Raw genomic sequence first — 12,419 nt, forward strand, 5'->3', positions numbered from 1 at the left:
AGATACAGAGATAAAAAGATGATCAACAGATGGATGGATATAGAGATCAAGGGACGAGAAACAGACAGACGGATCAAGAGGGATTTTTGAGACAAATAGGAAGAGCTCCAACCTTCTCTATATAGTGAGATATGAGGATCCATGAATGATTGTAAACAGATATATTATATTGGAGACTTCCCTCCCCAAATGCTTGTGGACGTAAGCATATTGTCGAACGACGTAAATTTTGGTGTCATCTCTTTTTATTTTCACAACACTTATTTTTTATTCACCCCCATGGATGTACGGAACACTACCGAAGGCTCTAAATAATTCACATCATGGTAAGTCGGCGTAGAATCGTCTAAGCCTGTGAAACACAATGTCAACAAAACTGTTGCACGCAAACATAACAAAAGTAGGAAGCTTTGGTGTATGTGGGGGGCCTAGGCAGATGCCTTAATTAGGTGATATTTTGATGTAAATGCTTGGGCTGTTTGGCAAATATTCTATGAATAGTGAAGATATAAAAGTTGAAACGAAAACTTTTTAGGATTTTGCGAAAGTAGTGGACACAGCTTAAAAGTTGTTCCTGCACCGCGTCTATGCAGTGTACTCACAGTGTCCAGTCAATTGGGGCGAGCACCAATTCCAATCCAAATGGTGTCCAAATTCCCAAGATCTATTCTGATTCTAATATTTTTGTTGTAGTCCGAATCAACCACCACTTTGATTTGTGTAGGTTTTGATTCGATTCGACTTAAAAGCGGAGTTGGATTTAGATTTTATTTTTTTTATGACTTTTTTTAATTTTATGTTTAGTCTATTTTTAAATAAGATTTTTAGATCTCATTTGTATGTTGAGTTGAGTTGAGATAGTGGAGTGAGTTTTATAGAGCATATCTAAGATGAGTTAATTTAAATATATTTAGATATTAATATGAGTTTATATGTATTTATAAGAAATTAAAAAAGATTGTAAATCTCACATATAAAGAGGTTTCTGAGTTGAAAAAAATTGTGGATCTCATATGTAAAATGGTTTTGAATTGAGATGAGTTTAGTGATTTTAAAATTAGATGTTTAGACATTAGATTTAGTTTAAAATTAAACTGAACTGAATTGACAGTTCAATCAAAATTCAACTGTCAATTCAGATATAGCTTTATATGCCATATCAGTTGTTAGCCATATGTCATCAAGGGCACAAAGTTGGAAAAAACATTACCAGCATTGAAAAAACATAACCACTATTAAAAAAACAAAAAACAAAAAAAAACTGCTAAAAAAGAAGCAGCCACCAAATATTGTCATTTGTTCCCAACTACAACAACCAAAAACATATATTAAAATTAATTATCTGTTCCTATTCAAACAACAAAACAAAACCAAATCTCAGGTGCTTGTTCTCATTCCAAGTTGTGCTGAAACACAACTAGCCACCCAATCATTTACAATAACCAAATACAAGCCAACCACTCAATACTTCACTGCTGAATTTCACAATCAATTCATCGTCCATCATCCAATAACACATTGCTGAAACACAACAGGCCACCAAATATTATTATTTGTTCCAAAGTACAACAACAATCGACATTTTCTAAACCAACACAAATGAAATGTTCCCATTTCTACTTCCAACAACAAAAGAGAACCAAATATTGGGTAACATTTCAAGTTGAGTCCGAAGAAAAGAGGACATACTTAGTAAGGAAATAAGATAGCTCCATATAAATTTATAAAAATAATGAAATAAAATTGAACAAACAACACTGGCACAATTTCTACTATACGTTAAGATGTTAAAATATAAGAAATTAGTATCACAAAATGACAAAATCAAGATATATAACAAAAACTAAAAACAAATCTCTAAATATATTACCCCAATCTAACTTTTAGTTGCCTACATCATCAATTGTATCTAACTAACTTTGACTCAAACATATCGGAATGAACTTCAACTTATAACAAAGATCCAGAATTATTTTTAAAATGACATAAACATAAAAGCAAGGAAAAATATAAAGCAAATAAACACTTTTTAAATAAAAATTATTAATTAACTACATAAAAAGTTAAGAATTTTAAAACCATAAACACTTTTTAAATAAAAATATTTATTAATTAAATCCAAAAAACTATAAATTTTTTTAAAAAATCAATATTACAAATCTTTAAAATATGAATAAAGTATTTTCCCTCCCATTTCGCCAGATCACGGGTCCTTTTTTAAGTTTTTTTATATTCTTGCTTCATTATTTTCTTCTAATTTTTTTAAGAAAATGTTTCTCTCTTAATTTAAAACAAATAAAAAATTGAAAGTATTTATAGTACTTATTTTAGAGAAATTCTACAAGAAAATCTTACACCACACACATCCACCTAAGTAATATGTGATTTCTCAATTTTGTCCTTATATTTTAATGCTTAAATACGTGTCTGTTTAAATAGAATGACAAAAATAACAAATACTATATTAAAAAAAATGAAAGTGTGTGGTATAAGCTTTTCTTACAGCATTTATATTTACTTTAATAATATGGCCGAAAAGAAGCATTACCACTTTAATTAGTTCTTTAAAAAGTAAAAGCTTAAAGTGATACCCTACAACCTGACACCGCGTAATGGTTACGTCTAATGCTAAATGCCTAATGAGTAGTAAGCCTTCCCTATAAATATCACAACTGATCCAACTCTCCAGTCCCAAGCTATCCCAAACCACATTTGAGGTGGAAGAGTTAAATTAAGGTGCTGGAGGTTGCGTTGCTTACTAACTCGAAAGTAAGATTACTTTTACTTGTGTTTTTATATGATCTCTTAACATATATAACTTATGTTTGATCTTAGATGAACGTTTTAATATTTCTAATTGATTGTATGGTTATATATGCTTTAATTTGAGTTAATTACATTTTGATTTTCATTAAATTAATATATGATTACTACTCTCTTTTATACTTAAACTTTGTCTTCAAGTTCTCAAGTACTGCATCTATTTCAGTTTAGTCCTTTCGAATAAAACTCAGCGTTACCCAGAATTCCAATTTCTAGACCCATGTTCATCGTACGGATGGAGGTGGAAATTGTAAAAAAGGCATTTTTTCATAATATGGATAGGATTTGCGCGTTAATAGAAAAATGTTAAATGTAACATCAACTATAATGGCTGTGTCTAATATAGGATTTTCTAGAGTACTCTCTTGCAGCATACAAACGCGCCTCACTGCAATGGATCCTAAAATCTATGAAGCGGCGGCGAAAGGCAACCTGGAGGCCTTAGAACAATATGATATCTCCCATCCACTTGATGGATTTTTGACCGTTAATAAAAATACAATCCTACATATTTGCATTTCAAGTATCCTCATTGAAGAAGAGTCTCATGCCGTTGGAGGAACTAACGAAACCTCAGCGGCAAAATTTGTGAAAGATGTACTGGACAAGTGTCCGTCACTTTTATTGAAAGCCAAATGCGGAAGGTGATACTCCGTTACATGTGGCGGCAAGGTATGGGCATGCTTCCATAGTCAAAGTTCTTTTTGAACATAATAAATCCCAACATCAAGATATCGAAAGTGGAGTCGTTGAAGCTGCTACGGAGATGATTGGGAAGCTGAACAAAGAGAGAGACACGGCCTTACATGAAGCTGTACGTCACAATCACAATATTGAAGTTGTAAAACAGTTACTAATGGACATCAAATTCATGAGATATAAAAATGTTTGATATTCACAGGGCCAGTTTTAGATTAAATTCGTGCTTAACAAGCTTGCAAATAATTTTGTTTGGTACATAAAGACTGATGTCTGCCTTGTCCTGCATTTGCTTTTTATTTGATGATAAAGGACTGATTACTAAACACGGCTTTCACATTAAACGATCACCTGAATAGTCCTTTTTCTGTCTCCTAACGTCTTCCTTTTTGTTCTTCAGAAAATTATTACATTAATTTACCTTCTTTAAACTTCTTTTAGGAATGACCAAAAACATTTTGCAAAAATACGAACGCGAACTATGTAAACAAGCGGACCAAAATGGATGGACTCCGCTTCACATGGCTGCATACACGGGTAACATTGAGCCAACAAAACTATTGCTGGAATTTGATAGAGAGGTAGCATATATGAAAGACGCAGAGGGTAGGATAGCTCTTCACATTGCAGCTCATCGCAACAAAGGAGGAGTAACAAAAGAGATTATATCAATGTGTCCAGATTGTTGCGAAGTGGTTGACAATAAAGGCCGCAACGCACTCCATCTCGCCCTGATGACCAACTTGTGGCCAGAGGTAGCGCTAGTGATACAAGATAATTCGTCTCTCCGGAATCTTTTGAATCAGAAGGACAACGACGGGAATACACCTCTCCATCACTATTCCATTTCTGCTCGTTACCACGACCGTGTCCTGAATTCTCCAAGAGTTGACAAAATGGTCTTCAACAAAAAGAACCAGACTGCTTATCAAATCTTAACAAGTAAAAGCTTTCCATCTGTTGATTGTGAGGTAACGTAATCTTTTATCTTTCTTCAAAAAATACTATTATATAATGAATATTTGAATATTTAGTTCTTTTCAATAAGATATGCTAAGGAAGTGGATGATAGCAAATCTAATGAAAAAAAATATTTGAAAATATTCAAATCTATAGTACTTTTTTTAATAGATTCTTTTGGTCTGATGCCGTGTCTCTTGACTCTTGAGATAGCATATTCATTTATGACCAGCCACAATTTTTTTTTTTTTTTTATCACTTGGAGCACAATATTACCATTATTTCCTTTCATTTGGCCCAAAGTCACTAAATCAGTTTGAATTAAAATGTCATGTTAATTGCAACCGAGGTAGCTATAGACATTACGGGTTTTAGTATTCAATTTTGCTTTCATATTGCGTGGTACTTGTTTTGGGTTATAGGGCGTGGGTCCAATTCCAATAGAAACCGAATCCGGTCCAGTTCCATCCAAGCCGAATCCTTTTAAGTTATGACTTCAATTTGAAGATGATGTGACAAAGAAACCACAGCCTTTCCATTGATGTAAACTTTATTATCTTCGGAATATTATGCGAACTAGTAACATGTTCCTATAATTCTGGCATATATAATTAGGGATTAAGCGCTATGATTTAGCCGCTATGCAAAAAGGTTTCTGATCTAATCAATAAAAATATTATGTGTACAAGACATATTATGTGTACAAGACTTTTTTTAAGATAAATATCAGTGTATTAATTGCAAATTTAGTAACTTAGTTTTCGCCAGTTTCCAAAATACCACCTCGGTTACTCAACTCATAACATTTATACCAACAATCTCAAACTTTTACAACTCACAACTTCCGTTGATCTCTCGTAACAAATTTTTTGCCTCATGGCATGTAACACTCTGTCCCATTTGAGCATTTCTTCCCAATGGCTTATCTAAATTTTCATATGAAATAACTAACTAAAACTGACTTTTTCTATTTTAGCCAACGACTTTTACAATACACCACATATTAGTTTGCCAATTCTTTCTATATATCAATTAATTATATTCTTTATTTTTTCCTTTTTTTATTCATTTTAAATATTTTAGAGAACAGAGGGACCATAATGAAACTCGACTTTAAAAGAATTTTCTTAATGAAGCATCGGGTATACAACATCCCCTTTCAAAAGATAAAACAGACTTTGTGAAAAATAAAAAGGGAGTTTGCGGAAGCTCTTGTGAAAAAAATTCTCAAATCTTATTCTATTAAAATCATAAATGAAAAAAATATTTGTACACGATCTAGGCATCTGCCTCTTCTCCATGAGCTAAGTCCCGTATTGTGGCTCAAACCTCTCTTTAAGCATTTATTCGGACAACCATTCATTGAAACAAAAATAAGTCTAATGCTCAACAAGATCAACTACTTCATACAGTGAACGTATAAAAATATAGGTTTTCGCAGAACTTTCAAAGTCACATTCATCACATTAAGTCACATTAATCGGTATGCATACATCCCCTTGATTTCTCATGGCCTCAATCATACAATTCAGTTGTGCAGCCACATCAATCTCATTTATGTTGTAATAGTCTTTCCTCTTTTAACCTCATGGTCAGTACATACTATTAAGTCCCATGTGTTAGGCCATTAGTGATCCTTGCAGTCATGTTCTTCCATATATAGCTAGTGGATAAGAACCTAGCTTCGAGAATAGGCATCACTAGGTCCACCCCTTAGCATCATGGTACCATCCTCGTTGTTATGGCACTTTATATGATTTTTTCTTTGAACACACAAACATGCAATTCAGTTCATTTCATGTTATTTTCATTTAGTCTTTCATTTCCTTATCCTATCTTTGATTTGTTCCTTTAATATATGTAAATACTATATATAACAGTCAGAAATATGTCATCCATTACATTTCATACATCACATACAATAATAAGAGGGTATATAAAAAGAGGCTATCGATGAATAGTCTATACACACACAGATAGCTAATATTATATATATATATATATATCGTTAAAACATGTACACATAATATATATATATCAAATAAAAACAATCTCATTTTCAGTTTTTGGATGATACGCTTGTTTGAAAACGTATTTTGCTTTTTTCGAGGCATTTCATGGTAGAATTTCAATAAACAAATTGCAGAGTTAGGTTCTATGAATATGTAGGATTTTATAGTGTAAAGTTTATTTTTCACTTTCTTGAAGTGAATAGTAACCTGAATAATAACATCTAGTGCAGTGTTTTCAAAATCACAGTATGGAATGTCCAAATTAGGTTAGATAAGTTTTATTTGGACACTTGGCAAGATCTTACCCACACTTGATGAATAATATTAGACACTTGGTAACATGAGGAACCATTAAATGGATTTGTGAAGGAAATCAAGGTGTGAGATCATGCCACGTAAGCAAAACCCTATTTTCCAATCAATCAACCAAATTATGCCAAACTAAAGAGGGTTTCAACTCTAGTGAAACCCTAAAAATCTGGAATCCATTTGAAACCCCAAAATCTTGGTTGAAACCAAAACCCTAAACGGTTTCCCCAAACCCTAAAGTTGGCTTCCAAACATTTTTTTATTTGAATTATAGCTTTGTATTTAATCACTTGATTAAATCACTTTCACATGCTATTAATTCATCAAATTATTGTTATGACATCATTATCTAACTTTTTAAATCATGGAATTTGATTGGACCAATAAAAACTAGATTTGAGCTTGTTAGCATCACGAACCCTAACCAAACCCCTTTTAAACCCAAAATTGAAATCCACTTGGTTAAGACCCACAAATTTTGGCCACCTTAGTAAATATTCTTGAGGAAGTTTCCTCCCCCACATGGTAGGCCATCCTCTGCCCTTGACAGCACCCAAATAGTGCCTTGATGTGAGAGGAAGGTCCACCTTACCACCCTTCATACCTCACGACAACAACAACAACCCTTCTCCCTCACTATTCTTTATTTTTTGTAACATAGGCACCTCCAATCAAAGGGTCATCCAAGCCCATACCTCCCCCCCTCCAGAATGCTAAAGTCTTGCAAGACACCCTTCATTTCATTTCATCACTTCTCCAACCAGTTCTTAGAGAGAAACCCAAAAGTGCTCTCTCGCTTAGATTCCTGAGTCATTTTGCAGGGTGATTTTTGATCACTTGTAAGTATTTTCTCGTGATGAATCTTTCATGAAAGTTTTTATTTTTTTTAGTTTAGTTTCTGTAGATATCTTATTCGTTTCATTTAGTAGTCATTTGATCAATCAAAAGTTATTTTAACCATGGAAAGGTCATTTTGGGCATTAAACTAGAGAGTATGTTATATTTTGGAGTTTTTGACCAAGCTAATGGACATATCTTGATCCAAAATTTTTATGGAGCATTTTCAACATGTGTATATGAATGTTCATTGAGAATTTGTTGCATGACTAAAGCTTTTTATGAAAGATTTTCTTAGATCTAGAAACTTAGAAACCGGAGGAAGAAAATTTTGTGGTTTAATCTTATTCCAATAACTTTGATATTTTTATTTGATGATCCTAAGCCTCTTATATGCATGTTAGGATGTTAGTTTGATGAGTTTTAGTACTAATTTCAAAGATATGATTTTTTTTATTATGCAAGAGGATATTCAGTTAGGCCAAAGGATTGAGTTTTTTGCTAGATCCAAGTTTTGGGTTCATTTTAGCCATGTGATTTTAAGTTTAATGGTTATATCTTCTTTAAGACACATTTCTAAACCATGTGTTGTTTTGGTTTGAATATCTCACTTTTTTTAAGTTATGGATCAAGTGATTGATCAAAACTAGTTAAGAAAAAGTTTCTGTTTTGGGACCAAGAGTGGAGCCAATTACTTCAAGTGTTGTTTTGTGATTTTTGGTAACTTCTGTTAGAGGATTCAAAGCATGATTGTTCTTAGGATGATGTTATGTATATGTTTGAAGTAAGATTTATTATTTTGGAATTCTTGGAGATGTTTTGAATAAGGTCAAAACTTGTGATTTAAGCCTTTGTTTTTAGTTAAAAAATTTGGATCTTTTTACTAAAAATATTGGTGGTGATTAGAATTTTTCTAATGGATGTTTTAAATATGTTTTTAAACTTTGGACAAAAATATCTTTGTTGCAAAATTTCAGTTTAATCTTGCGTTTTGAAGTTAGAAGAATTGCAACAAAAATTAAGAGAAATAGCCTATGGATGTTTTGGTCATAGTGAGTTTTTCATAGTTGTGTTTTATTTTAAATTTTTCTAAATTGATATTTGAGTTTAGAAAAAAATTTTGTTGATTTTTTAAGTTATTTTTAAAATCTTTAAGTTAGAGGTAAAATAATCATTTTTCCACATATAAAGGGTACATTGGTAATTTTACTCTAATTTTACTTTTTCCATGTTTCTAATTGTTAGTGATTAAATTTTTAACTTTTATAATCATTTTCGAAGTTTCTCGTAAAAGCACTTGAATTCATGTAAAACGTGACAAACGAGGTAAGATAGCTCCTAACTTACTATCTGTTTACTGTGTATGTGTGATGGGTAAGAGAAGTACAATTTATGTGTTTATGTTATCATATATGCCATATCATGCTACGTCATTACATGTTTATCTGTTACACATGATTTATGCTGTCACAAAATATTTATCTTTTACACAATCTATTATATCACATATTACTATCTGTTGCAAGTATGTCATGTTATATTATGCCATCTGTTACATGTATGTCATGTCACCTAATATTTTTTGTTACATGTTATGCCGTGTTATGAAATATTGTCTGTTACATGTTATGTCATGCCACGAAATGTTATCTATTTCAAGTGCGTCATGTCTTTCAAAGTACGTTCTTGCCATGTTACGCTACGTCAGGACTTCTGTGCTTTCGTTTCATGTCATGTTTCATGTCGAGTACAGTTTGTTTACCTCAAGAAAAGTCTTTCAAGTCATGTCAAGTTCATGTTCATGTACACCCTCGTGCAATTAAGTTATTGTTGTTAAGTTATCATTGTAATCCCATGAGATAAGACTACTCTATCATCATAACCCCATGAGATAAGACTACATTATCATGGTGACCCCATGAGTCAAGAATACGTTTCAAGTTCATGTTCATGTTATGTTCCAACTTCATGTATTTTACGTTCACGTCATGTTTCAGTTCACATTCATGTCTAAGTCAGTTAATGTTCAACTTACATTCAATTTCACATTCAGTCATGTTTCAAGTTCATGTTCATGTTCAAGTCAGTTCACGTTCAATTTCATGCTCAGTCATGTTTCAAGTTCACATTCATGTCCAAGCCAGTTTACGTTCATGTCACGTCAAGTCAAGTCTCAGTTTCAACTTCATGTCATGTCAAGTTTCCAGTTTAGTTCACATTTTAGTTCAAGTTATATCAGTTCATGTCATGTTATGTTTATTATTGACCTTGATTATGCATTCATGCCTTCACTCTCATGCATGCATCATTAACTTGTGCAGAAGTTTCCTGTTAACTTGCTGAGATTTGTAATAAAATCTCAAAATGATAGTCCCAACTACCATTTCTCCCGAATGTTAGGCAATTTGTCAGGAACAGAGCAAGGAGCGGACACTGGCAAACTAAAGAAAGTTTATTAGACGCCTCAAATGTGATGCGGAGCTTACAGACTCCATAGTTAGGTTTTTGGACAATATTTTGACATCGTTAGTCGAGTTACATGAGTTACTCGATGAACTAGCCCAATAGTATATTTTGGTGATGTAATTATGCAGCCCAGTCTCCCATTTTGAGATTACAGTCAGTTGGGACCCGTCTCCCATAAACATCCATGATTGCAGTACGAGTCTTATAAGCAAAATTTTGTAACAAATATCTTCATACCCAAAGTTTAGAAACATACTTAAACATCCATTAGAAAAATACTAATCATCACCATTAAACTTTTTAGTAAAAAGATCCAAACTTTTTAAATAAAAGTAAACTCTTGAATCACCATTTTTGACCTTTTTCAAAACATCTCCAAGAATTCCTAAAAAACAAATCTTACTTCTAACATATTCCTAATATCAACTTAAGAACAATCATGCTTTGAATCATTTAACAAAAGTCACCAAAAATCACAAAACTACACTTAGAGTATTCGACTCCACACTCGATCCATGGTTTAAAAAGATGATATCTTCAAACCAAAACATCTCATGGTTTGCAAATGTGTCCTAAAGAAGATCCAACATTAAACTTAAAATCACAGAACTAAAAACAACCCAAAACTTGGATATAGCTAAAACCATCAATCCTTTGGCCTAACCGAATATCCTTTTGCATAAAACAAAAAATCAAATCTTTGAAACTATAACTAAAACTCTTCAAACTAAAATCCTAACATGCATATAAGAGGCTTAAGATCATCAAATAAAAAAAATCCCATTTTCAGTTTTTGGATGATACGCTTGTTTGAAAACGTATTTTGCTTTTTTCGAGGCATTTCGTGGTAGAATTTCAATAAACAAATTGCAGAGTTAGGTTCTATGAATATGTAGGATTTTATAGTGTAAAGTTTATTTTTCACTTTCTTGAAGTGAATAGTAACCTGAATAATAACATCTAGTGCAGTGTTTTCAAAATCACAGTATGGAATGTCCAAATTAGGTTAGATAAGTTTTATTTGGACACTTGGCAAGATCTTACCCACACTTGATGAATAATATTAGACACTTGGTAACATGAGGAACCATTAAATGGATTTGTGAAGGAAATCAAGGTGTGAGATCATGCCACGTAAGCAAAACCCTATTTTCCAATCAATCAACCAAATTATGCCAAACTAAAGAGGGTTTCAACCCTAGTGAAACCCTAAAAATCTGGAATCCATTTGAAACCCCAAAATCTTGGTTGAAACCAAAACCCTAAACGGTTTCCCCAAACCCTAAAGTTGGCTTCCAAACATTTTTTTATTTGAATTATAGCTTTGTATTTAATCACTTGATTAAATCATTTTCACATGCTATTAATTCATCAAATTATTGTTATGACATCATTATCTAACTTTTTAAATCATGGAATTTGATTGGACCAAGAAAAACTAGATTTGAGCTTGTTAGCATCACGAACCCTAACCAGACCCCTTTTAAACCCCAAATTGAAACCCACTTGGTTAAGACCCACAAATTTTGGCCACCTTAGCAAATATTCTTGAGGAAGTTTCCTCCCCCACATGGTAGGCCATCCTTTGCCCTTGACAGCACCCAAATAGTGCCTTGATGTGAGAGGAAGGTCCACCTTACCACCTTTCATACCTCACGGCAGCAACAACAGCCCTTCTCCCTCACTATTCTTTACGTTTTGCAACATAGGCACCTCCAATCAAAGGGTTATCCAAGCCCATACCTCCCCCCCTCCAAAATGCTAAAGTCTTGCAAGACACCCTTCATTTCATTTCATCACTTGTCCACCCCGTTCTTAGAGAGAAATCCAAAAGTGCTCTCTTGCTTAGATTCCTGAGTCATTTTGCAGGGTGATTTTCGATCACTTGTAAGTATTTTCTCGCGATGAATCTTTCATGAAAGTTGTTATTTTTTTTTAGTTTAGTTTCTGTGGATATCTTATTCATTTAATTTAGTAGTCATTTGATCAGTCAAAAGTTATTTTAACCATGGAAAGGTCATTTTGGGCGTTAAACTAGAGAGTATGTTATATTTTGGAGTTTTTGACCAAGCTAATGGACATATCTTGATCCGAAATTTTTATGGAGCATTTTCAACATGTGTATATGAATGTTCATTGAGAATTTGTTGCATGACTAAAGCTTTTTATGAAAGATTTTCTTAGATTTAGAAACTTAGAAACCGGAAGAAGAAAATTTTGTGGTTTAATCTTACTCCAATGACTTGGATATTTTTAATTGATGATCCTAAGCCTCTTATATGCATGTTAGGATGTTAGTTTGACGAGTTTTAG

At 32.8% G+C, this 12,419-nt stretch overlaps 1 protein-coding gene across 1 annotated transcript; it reads left to right on the forward strand.

Annotated features, from left to right (window-relative positions):
• Positions 1–3,983: 3,983 nt before the first annotated feature.
• LOC118348626 (ankyrin repeat-containing protein At5g02620-like) lies at positions 3,984–8,364 on the forward strand. Its single transcript, XM_035690679.1, has 2 exons — positions 3,984–4,488; positions 8,291–8,364. Exons 1-2 carry the CDS (start codon positions 4,044–4,046, stop codon positions 8,362–8,364), a joined length of 519 nt encoding a protein of 172 aa, XP_035546572.1. The 5' UTR covers positions 3,984–4,043.
• Positions 8,365–12,419: the final 4,055 nt, after the last annotated feature.

The sequence above is a fragment of the Juglans regia genome, chromosome 6 (genome assembly GCF_001411555.2).
Source record: "Juglans regia cultivar Chandler chromosome 6, Walnut 2.0, whole genome shotgun sequence".
Classification (NCBI taxonomy): Eukaryota; Viridiplantae; Streptophyta; class Magnoliopsida; order Fagales; family Juglandaceae; genus Juglans; species Juglans regia.

What these genes read in the sequence shown, in the direction of transcription:
- LOC118348626 (XM_035690679.1), top strand. Translation starts at nt 4,044, where the DNA reads ATGGCTGCATACACGGGTAACATTGAGCCAACAAAACTATTGCTGGAA. An exon ending in AAGCTTTCCATCTGTTGATT is followed by an intron (nt 4,489 to 8,290) that starts GTGAGGTAACGT and finishes GATCAAAACTAG; the next exon opens with TTAAGAAAAAGTTTCTGTTT.